General features: G+C 41.1%; 1 protein-coding gene and 1 long non-coding RNA gene across 4 annotated transcripts in view; both read left to right on the top strand.

The window, feature by feature from the left end:
* Positions 1-16,783, top strand: part of LOC115161157 (nectin-3-like) — a 47,260-nt gene extending 30,477 nt beyond the window's left edge. The window contains exons 8-10 of one of the 2 annotated variants that reach the window (XM_029711930.1): positions 16,073-16,115; positions 16,216-16,290; positions 16,396-16,783. In XM_029711930.1, coding sequence (XP_029567790.1) covers positions 16,073-16,115; positions 16,216-16,251 — 79 coding nt within the window. In that variant the 3' untranslated portion in view covers positions 16,252-16,290; positions 16,396-16,783. The other variant, XM_029711929.1, reaches the window with a different exon arrangement.
* Positions 13,981-16,019, top strand: LOC115161176 (uncharacterized). Of its 2 annotated transcripts, none has more exons than XR_003869199.1 (3): positions 13,981-14,130; positions 15,164-15,318; positions 15,843-16,019. It is a non-coding gene; the product is annotated as an uncharacterized LOC115161176 (long non-coding RNA). The 2 variants fall into 2 exon arrangements; XR_003869198.1 differs by lacking the exon at positions 13,981-14,130 and adding an exon at positions 14,888-14,971.
* Positions 16,784-23,857: the final 7,074 nt, after the last annotated feature.

The raw sequence follows: 23,857 nt of genomic DNA, 5'->3' as shown, positions 1-23,857 counted from the left end.
AGCATCATGGTTTGGGCCTGCTTTTCTTCAGCAGGGGCAGGGAAGATGGTTAAAATTGATGGGAAGATGGATGGAGCCAAATACAGGACCATTCTGGAAGAAAACCTGATGGAGTCTGCAAAAGACCTGAGACTGGGACGGAGATTTGTCTTCCAACAAGACAATGATCCAAAACATAAAGCAAAATCTACAATGGAATGGTTCACAAATAAACATATCCAGGTGTTAGAATGGCCAAGTCAAAGTCCAGACCTGAATCCAATCGATAATCTGTAGAAAGAACTGAAAACTGCTGTTCACAAACGCTCTCCATCCAACCTCACTGAGCTCGAGCTGTTTTGCAAGGAGGAATGGGCAAAAATGTCAGTCTCTCGATGTGCAAAACTGATAGAGACATACCCCAAGCGACTTACTGTTGTAATCGCAGTAAAAGGTGGCGCTACAAAGTATTAACTTAAGGGGGCTGAATAATTTTGAATGGCCAATTTTTCAGTTTTTTATTTGTTAAAAAAGTTTGAAATATCCAATAAATTTCGTTCCACTTCATAATTGTGTCCCACTTGTTGTTGATTCTTCACAAAAAAATACAGTTTTATATCTTTATGTTTGAAGCCGGAAATGTGGCAAAAGGTCGAAAAGTTCAAGGGGGCTGAATACTTTCGCAAGGCACTGTACTTAGCCTCATTTTGACTTGTTTTAAGGACATTACATCAAAGTTGGACACAACAGAATGCATACCTTTGTTCTTGTGGTGAATGTGAATGAAAACAACCGTTTTGATAATGGTTTTCATACACATACCTTGTCGATAATGTAGAGACCTATGGGATATTCATTGAAGAGGTAAGGGAGGAGGATAGTAAATGTGATCTGCATAACATACCAATTGACATGCCTTTGCATGCCTCCTTGTTTGTATACGTGCAGACACAGACATAAAAGTGAGCAGTTCAGTCATCTGCACACAATACAGCTAGCCTTCAACATATTCTTATAGCCTACATGTTCTTACCTCTGTTGATTGATATCCATTGAATTGTGTCCATTTCCTTTTTTACAAAGATTGACACAAATATGAAAAGATAGATGGTATCATGAAACAATATAAATTTAGATTATACAAGGGACCAACCTTACCTTAAATTGAGGAGATCTTTACATTTTTCAGTTAAGTGACTGCACCTGCTGTTCTTTCAAATCAAAATGTTTCAGTTGGGCAGTTAGTTTCCTGCAATAACCACCATTAACTAAGTAGGTTCCTCTATGAACCCCACCTCCTATTGGGTTCTTGAAAGAAACTTTGGGGAGCATTTTCAGTGCCAAGAACCTTAATTAAGGCTCTTTTGAAGAACTTTGAGGATCTTGCTAGAACCCTTGTTGAACCCCTAATTTTAGAGTGCATGTTGACTCCAATGCTTCCCACAGTTGTGTCAAGTTGTCTGGATGTCTTTTGGGTAGTGGACCATTCTTGGAACAAATGGGAAACTGTTGAGCGTGAAAAACCCATCACAGACTGGAACATGTTCCGGGATTCTTCCGATGACATTGAGGAATACATCACATCAGTCACTGGCTTTATCAATAAGTGCATCGATGACGTCGTTCCCACAGTGACTGTACGTACATACCCCAACCAGGAGTCATGGATTACAGGCAACATTCGCACTGAGCTAAAGGGTAGAGCTGCCGCTTTCAAGGTGCAGGACTTACAAGCTTACAAGAAATCCCGCTATGCCCTGCGACGAACCATCAAACAGGAAAAGCGACAATACAGGGCAAGATTGAATCATACTACACTGGCTCCGACGCTCGTCGGATGTGGCAGGGCTTGAAAACTATTACAGACTACAAAGGGAAGCACAGCCACGAGCTGCCCAGTGACACGAGCCTACCAGACGAGCTAAATCACTTCTATGCTCGCTTCGAGGCAAGCAACACCGAGGCATGCATGTGAGCATCAGTTGTTCCGGATGACTGTGTGATCACGCTCTCCGTAGCCGACGTGAGTAAGACCTTTAAACAAGTCAACATACACAAGGCTGCAGGGACAGACGGATTACCAGGACGTGTGCTCCGGGCATGTGCTGACCAACTGGCAGGTGTCTTCACTGACATTTTCAACATGTCCCTGATTGAGTCTGTAATACCAACATGTTTCAAGCAGACCACCACAGTCCCTGTGCCCAAGAACACAAAGGCAACCTGCCTAAATGACTACAGACCCGAAGCACTCACGTCCGTAGCCATGAAGTGCTTTGAAAGGCTGGTAATGGCTCACATCAACACCATTATCCCAGAAACTCTAGACCCACTACAATTTGCATACCGCCCAAACAGATCCACAGATGATGCATTCTCTATTGCTCTACACACTGCCCTTTCCCACTTGGACAAAAGGAACACCTATGTGAGAATGCTATTCATTGACTACAGCTCAGCGTTCAACACCATAGTACCCTCAAAGCTCATCACTAAGCCAAAGAACCTGGGACTAAACACCTCCCTCTGCAACTGGATCCTGGACTTCCTGACAGGCCGTCCCCAGGTGGTGAGGGTAGGTAGCAACACATCTGCCACGCTGATCCTCAACACTGGAGCTCCCCAGGGGTGCGTGCTCAGTCCCCTCCTGTACTCCCTGTTCACCCACGACTGCATGGCCAGGCACGACTCCAACACCATCATTAAGTCTGCAGACGACAACAGTGGTAGGCCTGATCACCGACAATGACGAGACAGCCTGTAGGGAGGAGGTCAGAGACCTGGCAGGGTGGTGCCAGAATAACAACCTATCCCTCAACGTAACCAAGACTAAGGAGATGATTGTGGACTACAGGAAAAGGAGCACCGAGCACGCCCCCATTCTCATCGACGGGGCTGTAGTGGAGCAGGTTGAGAGCTTCAAGTTTCTTGGTGTCCACATCAACAACAAACTAGAATGGTCCAAACACACCAAGACAGTCATGAAGAGGGCACGACAAAGCCTATTCCCCCTCAGGAAACTAAAAAGATTTGGCATGGGTCCTGAGATCCTCAAAAGGTTCTACAGCTGCAACATCGAGAGCATCCTGACCGGTTGCATCACTGCCTGGTACGGCAATTGCTCGGCCTCCGACCGCAAGGCACTTCAGAGGGTAGTGCGTACGGCCCAGTACATCACTGGGACTAAGCTGCCTGCCATCCAGGACCTCTACACCAGGCGGTGTCAGAGGAAGGCCCTAAAAATTGTCAAAGACCCCAGCCACCCCAGTCATAGACTGTTCTCTCTACTACTGCATGGCAAGCGGTACCGGAGTGCCAAGTCTAGGACAAAAAGGTTTTTACCCCCATGCCATAAGACTCCTGATGTGCCCCCCAACCCCTCTTTTATGCTACTGCTACTCTCTGTTTATCTTATATGCATAGTCACTTTAACTATACATTCATGTACATACTACCTCAATTGGCCCGACCAACCAGTGCTCCCGCACATTGGCTAACCGGGCTACCTGCATTGTGTCCCACCACCTGCCAACCCCTCTTTTTACGCTGCTGCTACTCACTGTTCATCATATATGCATAGTCACTTTAACCTCTTACATCTAGACGTTCCGCTAGCGTAACACCTGCTCCAATATCCAATGATGGGCGTGGCGCGAAATACAAACTCCTCTAAAATCCGAAAACTTCAATTTTTCAAACATATGACTATTTTACAGCATTTTAAAGACAAGACTCTCGTTAATCTAACCACACTATCCGATTTCAAAAAGGCTTTACAGCGAAAGCAAAACATTAGATTATGTCAGCAGAGTACCCAGCCAGAAATAATCAGACACCCATTTTTCAAGCTAGCATATAATGTCACAAAAAACAAAACCACAGCTAAATGCAGCACTAACCTTTGATGATCTTCATCAGATGACACTGCTAGGACATTATGTTATACAATACATGCATGTTTTGTTCAATCAAGTTCACATTTATATCAAAAACCAGCTTTTTACATTAGCATGTGACTAGCATGTGACTAGCATTCCCACCGAACACTTCCAGTGAATTTACTAAATTACTCACGATAAACGTTCACAAAAAACATAACAATTATTTTAAGAATTATAGATACAGAACTCCTTTATGCAATCACGGTGTCCGATTTTAACCTGTTGGGGATAGGGGGCAGTATTTGCACAGCCAAATAAAAAACGTACCCGATTTAATCTGGTTACTACTCCTGCCCAGTAACTAGAATATGCATATAATTGTTTGATTTGGATAGAAAACACCCTACATTTTCTAAAACTGTTTGAATGGTGTCTGTGAGTATAACAGAACTCATATGGCAGGCCAAAACCTGAGAAGATTCTAAACAGGAAGCGCCCTCTCTGACCATTTCTTGGCCTACTTTGACATCTCTATCCAAAACAAAGGATCTCTGCTGTAACGTGACATTTTCTAAGGCTCCCATAGGCTCTCAGAAGGTGCCAGAACGTTGAATGATGACTGCAGTTACTGGCTGAAAAACAGTAGCGCATTTGGTAAGTGGTCGATCTGAGAACAATGAGACGGGCGCGCGCATTCATGTGAAGAGTCCATTTTCTTCTTTGAGTCTTTGAACGAAAACAACTTCTCCCGGTCGGAATATTGTCGCTATTTTACGAGAAAAATTGCATAAAAATTGATTTTAAACAGCTTTTGACATGCTTCGAAGTACGGTAATGGAATATTTTGGAATTTTTTGTCACGAAACGCGCCGGGCACGTCACCCTTCGTTACCCTTCGGATAGTGTCTTGAACGCACGAACAAAACGCCGCTATTTGGATATAACTATGGATTATTTGGAACCAAACCAACATTTGTTGTTTAACCTGTTTGGGATAGGGTGCAGTATTGAGAATTTTGGAAAAAATATGTGCCCATTTTTAACTGCCTCCTACACCAACTCAGAAGTGAGAATATGCATATTATTGTTCAGGTTTGGATAGAAAACACTCTGAATTTTCTAAAACTGTTTGAATTGTGTCTGTGAGTATAACAGAACTCCTATGGCAGGCAAAAACCTGACAATGTTTCAAGCAGGAAGTACCCTGTCTGACAAGGAGTCGTGCGTCTTGCATCTGTTTATTGAAAAGTAAGGATCTTAGCTGTAACGTGACAATTCCCAGGGCTCCGATAGGCTCTCAGAACCCGGGAAATACCTGAAGGTTTACGAGGCAGCCTCAGGCTGAAACACATTATCGCCTTTGGTAAGTGGCGACTCAGAGGACCTTTGAATGAGGCGCGTGCACGATTCGCTCCTGAGGAGAAATTTTATTCGGCTGTTTAGGCTCAATGCATATTCCCGGTCGGAATATTATCACTTTTCTACGAGATAAATGGCATAAAAATTGGTTTTAAACAGCGGTTGACATGCTTCGAAGTACGGTAATGGAATATTTAGACATTTTTTGTCACGCCAATGCGCCATGCTCGAGACCGTGATGTAGCATTCTGATAGTGTCTAGAACTCACGAACAAAACGTCGCTGTTTGGATATAACGATGGATTATTTGGGACCAAACCAACATGTGTTATTGAAGTAGAAGTCCTGGCAGTGTATTCTGACGAAGAATAAGCAAGGTAAGAACATTTTTCTTATAGGAAATGTGATTTTGGTGGAGGCTGACCTGGGTGTGTGTCTAAATAGCTAGCCCTGTGATGCCGGGCTATGTACTTAGATTATTGCAAAATGTGCTTCATCCGAAAAGCTATTTTAAAATCGGACATATCGAGTGCATAGAGGAGTAATGTATCTATAATTCTTAAAATAATTGTTATGCTTTTTGTGAACGTTTATCGTGAGTAATTTAGCAAACTGTTAGTAAATTCCCCGGAAGTTTGCGGGGGTAATGCTTTTTCTGAACGTCACATGCTAATGTAAAAAGCTGTTTTTTGATATAAATATGAACTTGATTGAACAGACATGCATGTATTGTATAACACAATGTCCTAGGTGTGTCATCTGATGAAGATCATAAAAGGTTAGTGCTGCATTTAGCTGTGGTTTGGGTTTATGTGACATGATATGCTAGCTTGAAAAATGGGTGTCTGATTATTTCTGGCTGGGCACTCTGCTGACATAATCTAATGTTTTGCTTTCGTTGTAAAGCCTTTTTGAAATCGGACAGTGGGGTTAGATTAACGAGATTCTTGTCTTTAAATAGCTGTAAAATAGTCATATGTTTGAGAAATTGAAGTAATAGTATTTCTAACGATTCAAAAATCGCGCCACTGGATTTCAGTGGCTGTTACGTAGGTGGGACGAGTTCGTCCCACATGCGCCAGAGAGGTTAAACACACAGACACATTCTTCTCGTTCCCAGTCCAACCTTGTTCGATTTATGCTTAACCCTTTAGTTACTCATTCTACATGCTATATAGACCATATCCCTACTAGTTAAGTTTCAGGGTAGAATTATTTAATCATTACATTCAAACATATAAATCCCTTAAAATATATTTTCGGTGAAAGCACATTTTGCAATATTCTGAGTAGATAGCCCGGCCATCACAGGCTAGCTAATTTGACACCCACCAAGTTTGGTACTCACCAAACTCAGATTTACTATAAGAAAAATTGGATAACCTTTGCTGTTCTTCGTCAGAATGCACTCCCAGGACTTCTACTTAAGTAAACACCAAGAACTGTTAAACTGTGGTTGACCTGACCTAGCTAGAACTCTGAGTGTTTATGATATGGGAGGGAGTACCCCTCAAGGTTTCCCTAATCTCAGAGGAATGAAACTGTCGGCTGGGTAATGATCTACAGGGTTAAGAGATCAGCGGCCTTAATGTTTGTGTGTATGTGTGTGCGTAAGGAAGGATTGAACTATAAAAATGATGTCTCTGTACAATGGACTTCAGAGCGCCCTCGTGAATAAACATTTTTGACTATTGTAAGCTGTGACTCTGTCTGTGTTATTCAACCAGAATCTTACAAATTCGGGGTTGCAGACTGAGTATTTTAATTGAAGTTCAGTTTACGAACATTGAGAACAAAATTCTCGTAACATACTGTTATTTTCAAATGTCTTTTTACTGTTGTTTTATTTCTTTACTTACCCCCCCCCCCCCCCCCCCCCCACACACACACACACACACACATTCCTTTTTTCGCACTATTGGTTAGAGCCTGTAAGTAAGCATTTCACTGTAAGGTCTACTGTTGTATTAGGTGCACGTGACAAATACACTTTGATTTGATTTGAAGTGAGTTTGTCTGAAACATCACAGCCATTGAACTCCGAGACATAACACATACCCACTCAGCATTTAATTACTGAGGGATTTACTGGATGCTCAGAGTTGGATTTCAAAGTGAATTTCACATTCAAAATATCCAAATTAATTTGATCCCCCAAAACTGTCAGACTGGCTAATAGCTTCTACCCTCAGACCATCAGGCTGCTGAATAGCCACTAGGCAGTTTCTGCTCTGCCTGTCCCCCTCCTGCCCACCACACTTCCTCCCCCTCCCCCATTGCTGCTCCCCCTATGGATATTCTCCACCCCCCTCCCATTTTTTTTTCTTTACATTTGGGATAAAAATGATCAACTGAAGAGTCTGCCTATATTCTCATGTGATCTATTGGTAACCATACTTTGTTTTGTTATTTTTGTTAGTTTATGTGTGTACTTTCACATACAGCTTTTGATAAGATACACGGTGAACCATGCATAAGAATGGCAGGCAGGGATTGTCAAACTGATACTGGATGTGCTTGTGTCGTCTTAGAGAAAGAGAGGGTGAGAAAGAGTCTACTTGTTGCTCATGATCTGGTGCTTCTGTCCCCAACCAAGGAAGGCCTACAGTAGCACCTAGATCTTCTGCACAGATTCTGTCAGACCTGGGCCCTGGCAGTAAATCTAAGTTATACAAAAATAATGATGTTCCAAAAATGGTCCAATTGCCAGGAGCACCAATACAAATTCTATCTAGACGCTGTTGCCCTAGAGCAAACTATACATACCTCAGCCTAAACATCAGCGCCATATGTAACTTTCACAAAGCTGTGAACGATCTGAGAGACAAGGCAAGAAGGGCTGTCTACACCATCAAAAGGAACATAAAACACAAAGCCATCACCTACAGAGAGATGAACCTGGAGAAGAGTCCCATAAGCAAGCTAGTCCTGGGGCTCTGTTCACAAACAGAACCCACAGAGCCCCAGGACAGCAACACATATAGACCCAAACAAATCATGAGAAAACAAAAAGATAATTACTTGACACATTGGAAGGAATTCACAAAACACAGAGCAAACTAGAATGCTATTTTCCCCATAACAGAGAGTACACAGTGGCAGAATACCTGCCTACTGTGACTGACCCAAAATGAAGGAATGCTTCGACTATGTACACACTGCGAGCATAGCCTTGCTATTGAGAGAGTCCGCCGTAGGCAGACCTGACCCTCAAGAGAAGTCAGGCTATATGTCCACTGTCCACAAAATGAGGTGGAAACTGAGCTGCACTTTCTAAACTCTTGCCAAATGCAAACATGTCTAAAAACCTGTTTTCGCTTTGTCATTATGTGGTAGTTTGAGGAAAACAAATGTTTAAATCTATTTTAAAATAACGCTGTAACGTAACATAATGTGGAAAAAGTGAAGGGGTCTGAATACTTTGACAGGACTGTATATATTGATAATTATTGTGTACTTTCCTCACCTTTCAAAATATTTTTGATGGTTTTGAGTCCATGAACATTGAGCTGTCTGAAGAAACCTCTACAAGGCTGGATTCCCTTTGCTTCTCTAACCTGGTGAGATCTGTCCTCATTGCTTTAATTTTGCAGCACATTTTTGATACAAATACAATTTAGCATTTTGAAGGGGGATTGCACATTTTGCTTTGATTTTTACTTTTTTAAACATTTTTATTGGCAGTAAGAGAAAGAGAGAGCTGTGGAGAAAGAGACAGGTACAGAGCATGATGTGAGGAGAAAGAAACAGGGGAGGGAAAGAGAGATTCTTACATTGCGGAAAACACAGCATTACAGTTGGAACTAAACCTCTTACATCTAGATGTTCCGCTAGCGGAACGCCTCACCAATATCCAATGATAGAGCGTGGCGCAAATTACAAACACCTCAAAAATGCAAAAACTTCAATTTTTCAAACAAATGACTATTTTACACCATTTTAAAGACAAGACTCTCCTTTATCTAACCACATTGTCCGATTTCAAAAAGGCTTTACAACGAAAGCAAAACATTAGATTATGTCAGGAGAGTACCCAGCCAGAAATAATCACTCACCCATTTTTCATGCTAGCATATAATGTCACAAAAACCAAAACCACAGCTAAATGCAGCACTAACCTTTGATGATCTTCATCAGATGACACTCCTAGGACATTATGTTATACAATACATGCATGTTTTGTTCAATCAAGTTCATATTTATATCAAAAATCAGCTTTTTACATTAGCATGTGACGTTCAGAACTAGCATACCCACCGAAAACTTCCGGTGAATTTACTAAATTACTCACGATAAACGTTCACAAAAAACATAACAATTATTTTAAGAATTATAGATACAGAACTCCTTTATGCAATCGCGGTGTCCGATTTTAAAATATATTTTCGGTGAAAGCACATTTTGCAATATTCTGAGTAGATAGCCCGGCCATCACAGGCTAGCTATTTTGACACCCACCAAGTTTGGCACTCACCAAACTCAGATTTACTATAAGAAAAATTGGATTACCTTTGCTTCGTCAGAATACACTCCCAGGACTTCTACTTCAACACCCAATGTTGTTTTGGTTCCAAATAATCCATAGTTATATCCAAATAGCTGCGTTTTGTTCTTGCGTTCAAGACACTATCCGAAGGGTGACGCGCCGGCGCATATCGTGACAAGAAATTTCTAAATATTCCATTAACGTACTTCGAAGCATGTCATACGCTGTTTAAAATCAATTTTTTATGCAATTTTTCTCGTAAAATAGCGATAATATTCCAACCGGGAGACGTTGTTTTCGTTCAAACACTGAAAATAGAAAATGGAGTCTTCACATGCACGCGCGGCCAGTGTCATTGTTCTCAGAACGACCACTTTCCAAAAGCCCTACTGTTTTTCGCCCAGGGACTGCAGAGTTATCCTTCCCCGTTCTGGCGCCTTCTGAGAGCCTATGGGAGCCTTAGAAAATGTCACGTTACAGCAGAGATCCTCTATTTTCAATAAAGAGGCTACAGAAGGCCAAGAAATGGTCAGACAGGGCACTTCCCATATAGAATCTTCTCAGGTTTTGGCCTGCCATATGAGTTCTGTTATACTCACAGACACCATTCAAACTGTTTTAGAAACTTTAGGGTGTTTTCTATCCAAATCAAATAATTATATGCATATTCTAGTTTCTGGGCAGGAGTAATAACCAGATTAAATCGGGTACGTTTTTTATCCGGCCGTGAAAATACTGCCCCCTATCCTAAACAGGTTAATTTGGCCAAAGAAAATGGCTAACAGATTGAAACAAAACACTTGCGAACTGGTTTAAACCTTGTCAAAAGTTTTGAACAGGCTATATTGCAGCAATTACCAACAAAGGCAACAATAAGTTAACATTATTTATTTTTATAATAGACCTACTTATAACCCATCTTAAACTAAATATGGAGTACACAAAGACAGATCTAACTTAATTTAGCCAATACAAATGTCTCAACAGAATTAAACAAAACAGGTTTTGCAAATTTAAATAACTGGTTTCGATTAATAAATAGGCCTAACATAATATCACTTCTATACAACAATAATAATGGTAAAACAAATTGCATCCTCCAGAATAGCAAGTTGTACAGTAGCCTCCATTTGACTGCTCCAAACGTTCTTCTAATCTTTGTCCACTGCAATATTAAGATTTATATTACTCTAACTTTTGTTATACTTCAATGAAAAAGGCCTCCATCGCAATCAAGGCCAAGGCTCTAATCTCACACTCTCTCTCGTCAGCATCAGGCAGTGAGACAATGGTGCAGAAGCACAAATTCGTCTTGTACGTTATGATCGACAGCCTCTCCTGGACAATATTTTTTTTTATCTTCCAAAAGCCGGCAATTACCTGCTAAAGGAATCAATGGCGCATTTTCCCATCAGAGTTACGTTTGCATCAAATTGACTTGTTGTGGATAAAAGTCTATGCGTAAATACGTAGCGCACATAAAAATAACTTAATAACTTAAATTCCCATGTACCAAGAAAAAAAAAAGTGAAATTGGTTTCCATTGCATCTTTTACTCGAGGCCTACAGATGCTTTTGTCACAAAAAATAAATGATTTACTCGCATAAAAAGGTTGGATGGAAACCTGGTTAATGTCAAACCAGGATGCTGGAATTATATTTTGGATGAACGTATGCAAGCCTACAGGAGACTTTTGAAGTAGTCTAATCAGACTTAAACATATTGACTGGTTGTTTTTATGCCACATATAAAAGGTAATACATTTGTTAAATGATAAATATTAAGACTATACTGAAGCGTTAGGTCCTAGGTGCATGAGGAATAGCCGCTTGGATTGGAGAGGAGGTAGAATGCGTCTTAAACATTCCTGAATAACTGGGAAAGCCGAGAGCATATTTGGCCACATTATAGGGCGACTTGGGAGAATGATGATCTGCAAAAAACAGCGTATTCAGTATTAGATTTAAAAATACAGCCAGACCGCACTGCTACTGTGCCTTTTTAGACTATATATTTGCAATCATTTATTCATCAAAAATCAACAGAAATGCAATTCCATAGTGCAGAAATAATATGTACACCCCTAGCTTCAATAGCTTGTTGCCCTCTTTGGCTGAAATAACTTAATGTAGACATTTCTTGTAACTGTCTATCAGTCTCTTACATAGACTGGGGGAAAAATGTTCCACTCTTCTTTACAGTACTGCTTTAACTGTGTCATGTTCGAGGGCTTTCTTGCATGCGCGGCCCGCTTCAAGTCCCCCCACACAGCATTTCGATAGGATTGAGATCTGGGCTTTCACTCGGTCATTCCATAACCCTCCATTTCTTCTTCTTTAGCCATTCTGTTGTAGCTTTGCTTTTGTGTTTTGGATCATTGTCATGTTGCAAGATCCATGTTCGGGTTCAGCTTCAGCTTTTTGACAGATGGCGTCACATTCTCCTCAATAATTCTCTGGTACAATATAGAATTCATGGTTGACTCAAATTGGCCAGGCCCTGAGGCAGCAAAGCATCCCCAAAAAGCTGAGTCCTATATTGGCATAACCTGAAAGGCCACTCAGCAAGAAAGAAGCCACTGCTCCAAAACCGCCATAAAAAAAGCCAGACTACGGTTTTCAACAGCACATGGGTACAAAGATTGTATTTTTGGTCTGATGGTCTGATGATACAAAAATAGAACTGTTTGGCCATAATAACCATTGTTATGTTTGGAGGAAAAAGGGTGGACGCTTGCAAGCCGAAGAACACCATCCCAACCGTGAAGCACAGGGTGGCAGCATCATGTTGTGGGGGTGCTTTGCTGCAGGAGGGACTGGTGCACTTCACAAAATAGATGGCATCAGGAGGCAGGAAAACTATGTGGACATATTGAAGCAACATCTCAAGACATCAGTCAGGAAGTTAAAGCTTGGTCGCAAATGGGCCTTCCAAATGGACAATTACCCCAAGCATACTTCCAAAGTTGTGGCAAAATGGCTTAAGGACAACAAAGTCAAGGTATTGGAGTGGCCATCACAAAGCCCTGACTTCAATCCTATAGAAAAGTTGTGGGCAGAACAGAAAAAGAGTGTGCGAGCAAGGAGGCCTACAAACCTGACTCATGTACACCAGCTCTGTCAGGCGGAATGGGCCAGAATTCACCCAACTTATTGTGGGAAGCTTGTGGAAGGCTACCCGAAACGTTTGACCCAAGTTAAACAATTTAAAGGCAATGCTACCAAATACTAAATGAGTGTATGTAAACTTCTGACCCACTGGGAATGTGATGAAAGAAATAAAAGCTGAAATAAATAATTCTCTAGTATAATTCTGACATTTCACATTCTTAAAATAATGTGGTGACCCTAACTGATCTAAGACAAGGAATTTTCACTAGGATTAAATGTCAGGAATTGTGAACAACTGAGTTTAAATGTATTTGGCTAAGGTGTATGTAAACTTCCGACTTCAACTGTATCTCTTTTCTAAGCAATATTAAATGTCTCACTTGTGCTCACCAGAAATGTGGTACATTGTAAACAGGTCTAGCTGTTTGGTCGCTAACTTATGTTTTGTTTTTTTGTTATCACAACCTGTTGTTTAGACTGGTTTATGAACAAAAGTATGTGGACACCTGCTAGTCGAACATCTCATTCCTAAATCATGGGCATTAATATGGAGTGGGTCCCCCCTTTGCCGGTATAACAGCCTCCACTCTTCTGGGAAGGCTTTCCACTAGGTGCTGGAACATTGCTGTGCGGACTTGCACAATAACAACACTTACAGTTGACCGGGACAGCTCTAGCAGGGCAGAAATGTGACTTACTGACTTGTTGGAAAGGTGGCATCCTATGACGGTGCCACATTGAAAGTCACTGAGCTCTTCAGTAAAACCATTCTACTGCCAATGTTTGGCTGTGTGCTCGATTTTATACACGTCAGCAATGGGTGTGGCTGAAATAGCTGAATCCACTCATTTGAAAGGGTGTCCACATACTTTTGTATATATAGTGGATAATTTTTTTTAAATACTTTATTTAACTAGGCAAGTCATTTAAGAATAAATTCTTATTTACAATGACGGCCTCATCAGAGAGAGGGGTCCCAAGCCATACAGATTCTGGCCTGTTGTTGTATTTGAGATGATTTTTCTTAAATAAAATAAAGAACTTTGTCCCATATTTCTTGTTTGTTTGTAATCAGGCCTATGGGTATGTTTCATAACCTGTAAATGGTGGTACGGGCTTTCAAAGAGGAAGCACACAGCCTATGAAAAGCCAGGTGTCTGCGAGGGGGGTGGAGACTGGACTGTCTCATCCATGATCCACCCCATTGTGCGATAGCTGCTGTGGCTTACTGAATTAGTGTTTTCCAACAGTAGCACAAACGGCAACAAACAAATGTCTCGGCTATTTCAGCAGGGGAACTTCCATTCATCAAATGTTAGTGGTCTATTAAATTTAAAGATGCAAATGTTTTGTTCCATTATTACTGACCAATATAAGCCTGGTTGTTTATTTTTGTGAAAAGGTTTGGGCTACATTGCAGGATGTGCATAGTCTCCATCAAAGAGTGATGATTGCAGACCATTGCTCGAATAAATTGCATTGCATTCAAAATGATTTTACATATAGCTTAGCCTACATAACCATATTACATAAACAATAATAGGTCCTCATTATTACAAAACACCGTAAATATATTCCACTACCACAGTCCTACACTATAAACATCCACTGTAAGTATATTCTACTTCCACTGTCCTACAATTTAAACATCCACTGTAAGTATATTCTACTACCACTGTCCTACATTATAGACATCCACTGTAAGTATATTCTACTACCACTGTCCTACACTATAAACATCCACTGTACGTATAGACTCTCTCTGCCATCACGGGCTGTAGCCTAGTAGTCCCTCTAACCTGTCTCTGTCTGTCTATAGTAGGTCCTACTCTAAATGTGGAACCTGTTCTGTGGCTTCTTCCCTGTCCACTGCTATGCCTGTCCCTTTGATTTAGCCTGTAACAACTGTTATTGTCTTTAGCTTAAACATAGTTCTGAGACACAGAGTGGTATGGACCTTTACAAGACTTTCATATTTCTCTCTCTCTCTCTCTCTCTCTCTCTCTCTCTCTCTCTCTCTCTCTCTCTCTCTCTCTCTCTCTCTCTCTCTCTCATATATATCCACCTCAGTCATTGAACATTACCCTTAGTGAGGCCTCTAAAGCCACATTCTTACTATGTGTAGCAGATGGCAACCCAACTACACCTGGAGCAGGTACTCACTCCTATGTAAACTAGTTAAATCCAGTTTAAATGTAAATGTTAGGTGAACTTGTTTAAATATATGAAACAGATTAGCTTGAAGCTTCAGTATGTTCATATATTATGCTGGCTGTGAAATGATGCCTTTGCCGATCTCACACACACTCACACAAAGCCCTTCTCCTCCTCTCTCTCTCTCCCCCAGGGTGGTCCAGCCATGGCCTGGGTCTTCAGTGAGAGCAGAGGGAGACAAACTGCACCTCCTCAGTCTCAACTCTGAGCTGAATGGTCTCTATGTCTGTGAGGCCTCCAACCCCTACGGACGAGCAACTGGCTCCCTCTATGTACACACATCCTCTGGTGAGAAGCACCTGAGAGAGAGACACACACACACACACACTATTCATGCTGGTTGCTTAACTATATGCTTATAGTTGTTCTATGATTGATAGATTGATTTAATTCTTTATTATCCTATATGGAAATTTGTCTGGCAACAATATAGGCATTCCTGGCATACACATAAAACCCATATATGAAGTTATGACTAATGTGATGTAGCATGGATAACAAAGTTGTGCCAGATGCTCACTTATCTTTCACTGCATGTGTTAGTATCAGACTTATGGCCTCATTACCCTTTCTATAGGAAGTTACTGTATAACCACTAAGATGGTCATGATACACACTCATCTCTTACTGCATATGTACATGTCTTATAACCTGGTATTATCTCTTATCTTTCTGCAGGTAAGGGTTGATATCAAAGCTATAATGATTGCTAGGGCAACAAAATTACATGGAAATGCAGTTGCTAGGAAAACAAAATTATATGTAATTGTAAATGCAGACTGATATTAACTGTATCCCCTCTGTCCTCACAGAGACCTCTGCTGCCTGTTGGGTTCTACTCGTTGTCATTCTATGCTTGATTGTTGCTGAAGCAGCAGTTTTATGGTACCAGTGCAAATATGGACAGTTTGCTTGGTAATATCAACTACTGTAATATTATGAACTTAATTTTGCATTAAAAAAAATAATGAATTGTCATTAGATTATCATATATTGATTTGGCTCAAGTTCATATACAATTTTTTGGGGGACTATATGCCAGGAGTTCAATCATGGCCAATCACCAGTTCCAGGCACCACAACAGGTATGTGACTATGTTAAAGTCCACCATTGTTGCGTGATTAACATATCTCATCAGCCACCTTTTACTATGTAATAATACTGTTATAATGTCTAATGACAAGGTTGAGGAAGATGAACCTGGGACGTCTGGGTTCTGACACTCCATACCAGGAAGACGGATAAGGAAGTATTGTGATGTAAGGAACACAAATTATTTGTATTTATTTTTAAATATTATTTCAAAAATATATTGTATGTGTTATTGTCTATTCATGAGGCATATTTATTGTACTATTTTAAAGAAATTGCCGGACAGGTTGATAGCGGATGCCAGAAGAATCTCAGACATGCACTGGGTGTGGGAAGATTTCCAGTCTGCACATTCTCCAATGTTCTAACCATTAGCAAAGAACAGGCACATTCTCCAACCATCTAATGAACAGAGACCCTATGCAGTATTCACTGTGACATTAGAAACCTCAGCTCGGCCCCTCCTCCACCACCTCTTTACACAGTGCTGGCCCTCGTTACATTTTTTTTATCCCCTCTCCTGGACTCCGACTTGCCCTGGTGGAGGAGCTTTGTTGCTTCAGAGGGAGCAACATCACTCCTGTATGTATGTATATATGAATGGTGCATGTTGAAGCCAACTAAATGGAGGCCAGGTATAATCTAAATAACATGTACAAATGAAGAATCTTGTCAGTAATGACTAGCCAAGCCCTGACTGATGCTGGTGCTTGTAGCTGCTCAAACATGTGTTCCTTCATATTATGCAGCCTTATGTAGTATTGTCCCAGACGGCGTTGGCCCATACCAGGGCTCTACCCGTGAGACACGAGACGAGGACACTGACACTCTCCTCCTCCGAGGGAGGAGGATGGACGGTCGCTAGGTACAACTCCAGCTGGAGTAAGAACCCCTTACACCCAGCGGCCGTTTCATCATACTCCCTGGGAGGGGAGAGTTTAACCCCGCTGGCACTGGCTGCTGGAGATGCTGGTTGAGGTGCCGGCTGTTGGACCGGCTGGTTAGTGGGACCGGAAGCGCTTCGGTCCCAACTCTCTAGGCATGCCCGTACCTGGTCCATGGCAGTACCCAGACGGTGGAGGAGGGTGGAGTGTTGATCAATCCGCTCCTCTATGGACGGGGCTGGTGTTGAAGTTCCTGCTGACTCCATGAGAGGTGCGGGATTCTGTCACAACGGGTGGCTTGTGGATTCAGGAGAGTCAGGAGCAGGAGACAGAAAGATTCCGTGAAACTTTTACAAAAGTTTCTAAACTTTATTAGGGTAATGTCAAAAGTAAGTCAAACCATCGTTTATAGGGAAAATATGAGTGGGCTACTATATTGCTGCAAACACATTTGGCCAAAGAAAATGGCTTAACAGAATGAAACAAAACCCTTGCAAACTGGTTTAAACGTTCACAAAAGTTTGAACAGGCTATATTGCAGCAATTACCAACAAAGGCTAGTGCCTACTGTACCCAACAAATAACAGCAATAGGCTTATGTTATTTATTTTACAACAGACCTACTTATGACATATCTTAAACTAAATACAAAGTAAACAATTAAAAAGATAGATCTAACTTAATTTAGCCAATGAAAATGCCTCAACAGATATAAACAAAACAGGTTTTGCACATATGGTTTCGATTAATAAATAGGCTTGCAATAATAACAATCACATACAATAATAACAAAACTAATTATTATAAATAAATAATCTAAAAGCCGGCAATTGCCTGCTAAAGGAAACCACGGCACATTTTCCCATCAGAGTTATGTTTGCATCAAATTGAGCTATTGTTGATAATATAAAATGTTAAATTGGTTTCCAGCGCATTGTTTACTCTAGGGCTATAGATGGATTTGTCACAAAAAAATTATTTACTCGCATGAAAAGTTTGGATGGAAACCTGGTTAATGTAAAGCCATTTTGAGGATCCTGTAATTATATTTCGGATGAACGTATGCATGCTTATAGGAGACTTTTGAAGTAGCCTAATCAGATTTAAACATTGTGACTGGTTGAAGCGGGGGTTCGCCCAAGGAGCCATACAAGCATTCACCGCTACTGCAGAAAGAGAGGCTTCTGTGCAAGGCAGAGATCAACATGTGAGCTGTATAAGTGAGAGAGAGAGAGCATGCCCAGAGAAAGAGGGACAAGAAACAGATCCAGAGCGAGAGGAACACAAACAGATCTAGAGAGGGAGGGACAACAAACAGATCCAGAGAGGGAAGGACAACAAACAGATCCAGAGAGCGAGGGACAACAAACAGATCCAGAGAGCGAGGGACAACAATCAGATCCAGAGAGGGAAGGACAACAAACAGATCCAGAGAGGGAGGGACAACAAACAGATCCAGAGCGAGGAACAACAAAAAGATCCAGAGGGAGGGACAACAAACAGATCCAGAGAGGGAGGGACAACAAACAGATCCAGAGCGAGGGACAACAAACAGATCCAGAGTAAGGGACAACAAACAGATCCAGAGAGGGAGGGACAACAAACAGATCCAGAGAGGGAGGGACAACAAACAGATCCAGAGAAAGAATGTAAACCAGCAGCTGCAGCAACTCCTTCTGGAAATGAGAGCGGTTTAGGTGACAAAGACACTGAAGCTGAATAGCTACCCACACAAAAGTTTTGGTACACAGAAAAGGGCATTTCAGCACTGCTGGTTTGAGAAATACAATTGGGTAGAGTACTCTGTCTACAAAAACGCAGATTTCTGCTTTCCATGTAGAGTTTTTAGCAAAAACAATACATTTGATTATTTTGACAGTAATGGCTACAAAAATTTGAAACAAGTTTGTTTATCTTCGGTAAACATGAGATGGCACAAACACACAGAGACAGTGTTGTGGCATAGCAAAGCTACCAGGCAACTAGTAATCATGGAAACATTGCTTAGATTTTAACATCTGCCCATGCTAGTGATATTGTAGAGAGAAGGGAGTATCTGAGTAGAATTGTTGCAGTCACTCTCTTTCTGTGCCAATGATGAATCTAGTGAAAGCACACATAGAGGGAACTTTCTTGAATGTATGTAGCTTTTGAAGGAGTTTGACTCTTTCCTGCAAAGGTACAATACTCCATCAAATGTGACGTATCTCTCTCCAGAATCTCAGAATGACATGATCAAATGCTGTACTCAAGAGATTGCGGAAACCATAGTCTCTGAGATGTCAAAGTCTGGAATGTATGCCGTTATGGCGGATGAGGCCAGGGATGGGCAGTCTGAACAGTTGGCTCTGTGTGTTAGGTATGTGACAGAGTGGACAGTTAAGGAGTGTTTACTAGCACTAGCAGAAATCAAGTCATTTGATGCTTAATCGATAGCAAATGAGTTGCAACAGCAGCTCCAAATGAGAGGGGTAGCAGGCCTAAAGTGCGTTGCACAGACCTATGATGGTGCAGCTGTCTTGAGTGGTTCCAAAGGAGGTGTACAAACACATTTCAGAGTGCTGCATCCGGAGGCAATTTATATACATTGCTACTGTATGCTCATGAGCTTAATTTGGTGTTGTGTCATACTAGCAGGGCTATTCCGGAGGCTGCTGAGTTTTTCTGTTTCTTGGAGAATGTGTATTTGTTTTTCAGTACATCCCTAGTTAACCACCATAAGTTCAAAGAAGCTCAGTCCAAACTTAGAATAGCATCAGCTGAACTTGTGCAGCTCTCAAAGACTCGCTGGGCATGCCAGCTGTGGTCCATAAATGCAGTCCTGGACATTTTAACTGCTATTTTTGATTATCTATCTGCCATTGGATCCCCCATGGCTGTTGGTCTGAGAGCAAAGCTTCATATGTTCTCCACCGTGTATTTGCTACTGATGTTTCAGTCCCTTCTTTCTATAACTGAGGGACTACACAAGTTCCTTCAGAAAGAGACTGTAGACCTGGCAGAAGCTTGTTTCGGCAAACAAGCTGTGTGACACACTGATAGGCAAACGCACGGATGCATTTGCCACAGAACTTTATGACAGAACCAAAGCACTGAAATTCACAATATTCCAGAGGCAGATGCAGCAAGAAAGCGCAAATTTTGCGAGATTTTGTGGTGGAGACCTCCTTGGGCACAGAATTGTCATGTTCCGAAACAACGAAAACAGAGTGGTTGCTCCCCTGCTTGGACAGGATGGTGTGTGAGCTTGACCAGCGATTCTCGACTGTAGATGCAGGTCTGCTCATGCATACAGGCATGCAGCCCCAACTCAAAAACCTTCCTAGATACATGCTTAAATGAGTTTGCCAAGCACTAAGGTATTGATGTTAAAACAAAAGAGATGTTGGTGGCCAGAAACTTTCTTGGCTGGAAATGAGAGGCTGGATGTCCTCCAAAAGATATGCTTTCTGTGCATAACCTCCTGAATGATGATATGTTTCCTTCTCTGAAGGAAATCATTCAGGTTGCCCTCACAATTCCTGTGAGCAGCTGCTCCTGTGAAAGGTCCTTTAGTGCACTGCACCAGCTGCACTCCTGGTTGCGTAAGACAATGGGTCAGAAAAGGCTGGCAAGTCTTGCAGCCATGTCCATTGGAAAAACGCACTACCCTGTCCAGGGAAAAAATGCACTACCCTCCCTTGTGCCCAATAAAAAAAAACACAACCATTTCCAAAGCAATAAAAATGTTTTACAACCGTCACTTATTTTGGACTACTCCTCCACCCTAGTTAATTTCGATCTGTCCCTACTTTTCTAATGGAGATTTATCTCTGTCATATGAAACGGCTTGTATCAGATGTGTCTTTTACAACAGTGTTTTTTTACATTTTGGCAAATGTTTCAAAAAGGTGTATTACATTGTCTGCTTCATTACAGTAGTTGATAGACTTGCTATTGTGTATGTTTTTCCTGTTGGTCATGTAATTGTAATGTTTAAAAACGAATTTAACCATTTATTAATCGGTAAATGGGGGTTGGTTAGTCAGCAGCAAAATGTACCGAAATTTGTAGCCCTAGTTACTCCCCAACCCTGTAAAAACATCAGGTGTTATCTTTTTCCCATGTAGTACAACTGCTCTTACCTTCTTTCTCCTTCGTGTTGAAAACAATTACTGAACTGTGGAATGACAGCTGAATGCGTCAAAGCCATAAAGCCGTGTGGGTTGGGTTGAAGCACTCCAATTTCAGCCACTCCCATGAGGATCATTCCATGGGGACTTTCCAGAGACAGCCTAACAGCCACTAGTCTATGGTTTCATGGTCTGTTCTCAGTGTAATAGCTTAGCAATCAAGTTAGGAGTCTGGGCAGAGGCAGTGTTCTGAATCTGATGTAGAGGGCAGAGGATGTAAACAGTAACTTCTTTGAGGGGAGGAACATTTTTTTGTTATTACAGTGTCTGATGTACTGTGTTTTTCTTGTTATATTTTGTTAAAACTTCCTCAGCAACTCAGTATCATGCCTCTGTCACTGGTTGCACATCACAGGGAGGGAAACACCCCATCTCCATGGAATAGAGCCAAATGGTGGTCAAACATCTTGGCTAGGTTTGTGGCAGTCCTGAAATCTTGTCAGCCCATGATTGTCATTCAAATAACTGCCGGTCTCACTGTAATTGACATAAACACGTTTAGCATCCCCTGGCTTCCATGCATAGCCTACAAGCCACTGACGCAGACCTTTGGAACATCTACATTTTAAAGAGTTTAATAAATCTATTTAATATAGCCCACACCATCACAATACATCCATTATTTAATTTAGACAGGTCTAAAGAAACATGATATGAAGAAAATGTAGCCTATTTCAGCAGAACAGAATAGCATATTCTGAGGTGTCCTTATGTTATGCCCTGATCTGGCTATGCCATATGACTGTGGGCTACACTAGTTCATTTAGCAGACAAGATATGTAAGGTTCTGTATTTATTTTCTTAGTCAACCTTGTGTTCTGTTCCGTTGTGTTCTTAAACGTAGCCCTGTTTCTTTGTGTTCTTGAATGTAGCCCTGTCTTTCATTTTTGTTATTTGATTTCACCTGTGTTAGTTAATCACCTGGTCTCATCAGCTCCTTATTTAGTTCAGTTCATTCTGCTTGTGCCTTTGTGAGGTATTGTTTGTTTTGACTCTATAACCTGCCTGTTTGCCTACTTGTGTATGACCATTGCCTGCTTGTGACCACGGTTCCTGCCTTCTGCAAAGGCAAAATTAACACCTGCCGCGCTCTGTGTGTGAATCAACACCTTTTTCTCCCTGAGTATTCATTACAAGATTATAGGCTACACCGGTTGTAAAGTGAATTAATGTGTTTTATTTTAAGAATTTAGCAAAAAATATAGCAGCGCAAGATAGCTGTAATCCTCTTTTAAATAGTGGCCAGTCTAAGTACCAATGGACTTATAAAACTGGGTTTATAAGAACATGTTTCACTAGGCTCTGTGCTCTCCCACCGTGTTCCATGGGGTCCTACTGTACGCCTATAGGCTACGTTTGTATTATTTGGCCACTTTAGTTGTGATACAAACCTTGTCAAAACATATACACTGCCTCCAGAAAGTATTCATACCCTTTGACTTATTCAACGTTTTGTTATAGCCAAATTCAAAATGTATTAAATTGGAGAAAAGGTCTCACCCATCTAGACACAATAATGACAAATGACAAAGAGAAAATATGTTTAAATGTTTTGGGGAAAATGTATCAAATGAAATCCAGAAATATCTAATTTACATACATTATCATTCAAAAGTTTGGGGTCACTGATTTTTAATGGAATATCTACAGAGGCCCATTATCAGCAACCATCACTCCTGTGTTCCAATGGCGAGTTGTGTTAGCTAATCCAAGTTTATCATTTTAAAAGGCTAATTTATCATTAGAAAACCCTTTTGCAATTATGTTAGCACAGCTGAAAACTGTTGTTCTGATTTAAAGCAATAAAACTAGCCTTCTTTAGACTAGTTGAGTATCTGGAGCATCAGCATTTGTGGGTTTGATTACAGGTTCAAAATGGCAATTAACAAAGAACTTTCAACACTCATCAGTCTGTACTTGTCCTGAAAAATTAAGGCTATTCCATGCGAGAAAAGGCCAAGAAATTGAAGATCTCGTACAATGCTGTGTACTACTCCCAAAACAGAATGCTTTGCACTCAGGACTTAAAGTTAATTTCTTTGCAACATTTACTTTGCAACGTTTCTTACATTTCTTGCAACATTTCTTTGCATGTTTTGGAAAATTTGTATTCTGTACAGGCTTCTTTCTTTTCACTCGGTCATTTAGGTTGGAATTGTGGAGTAACTACAATGTTGTTGATCCATCCTCAATTTTCTCCAATTACAGCCATTAAACTCTGTAACTGTTTTAAAGTCACCATTGGCCTCACTGTGAAATCCCTGAGAGGTTTCCTTCCTCTCCGGCAACTGAGTTAGGAAGGATGCATGTATTTTTTTTAGTGACCGGGTATATTGATACAACATCCATAGCGTAATAACTTCAACATGCTGAAAGGAATATTCAATGTCTGCTTTAAAAAAAACACCTACCAATAGGTGCCCTTCTTTGCGAGGCATTGGAAAACCTCCCTGGTCTTTGTGGTGGAATCTGTGTTTGAAATTCACTGCTCAACTGACAGACTTAAGACTTAACAGATAATTGTATGTATGGGGTACAGCGATGAGGTAGTCTTTCAAAAGTCATGTTAACCACTTATTGCACTCAGAGTGAGTCCATGCAACTTATGTGACATGTTGTAATTGTGCTGCTGTAATTGTGCTATGCTTCTTCCTGAAGCCCGATTGGTACATTGATAA

Source organism: Salmo trutta, chromosome 24 (genome assembly GCF_901001165.1).
Source record: "Salmo trutta chromosome 24, fSalTru1.1, whole genome shotgun sequence".
In the NCBI taxonomy this organism is placed as follows: Eukaryota; Metazoa; Chordata; class Actinopteri; order Salmoniformes; family Salmonidae; genus Salmo; species Salmo trutta.
This window is presented reverse-complemented; position numbering and strand designations above follow the sequence as displayed.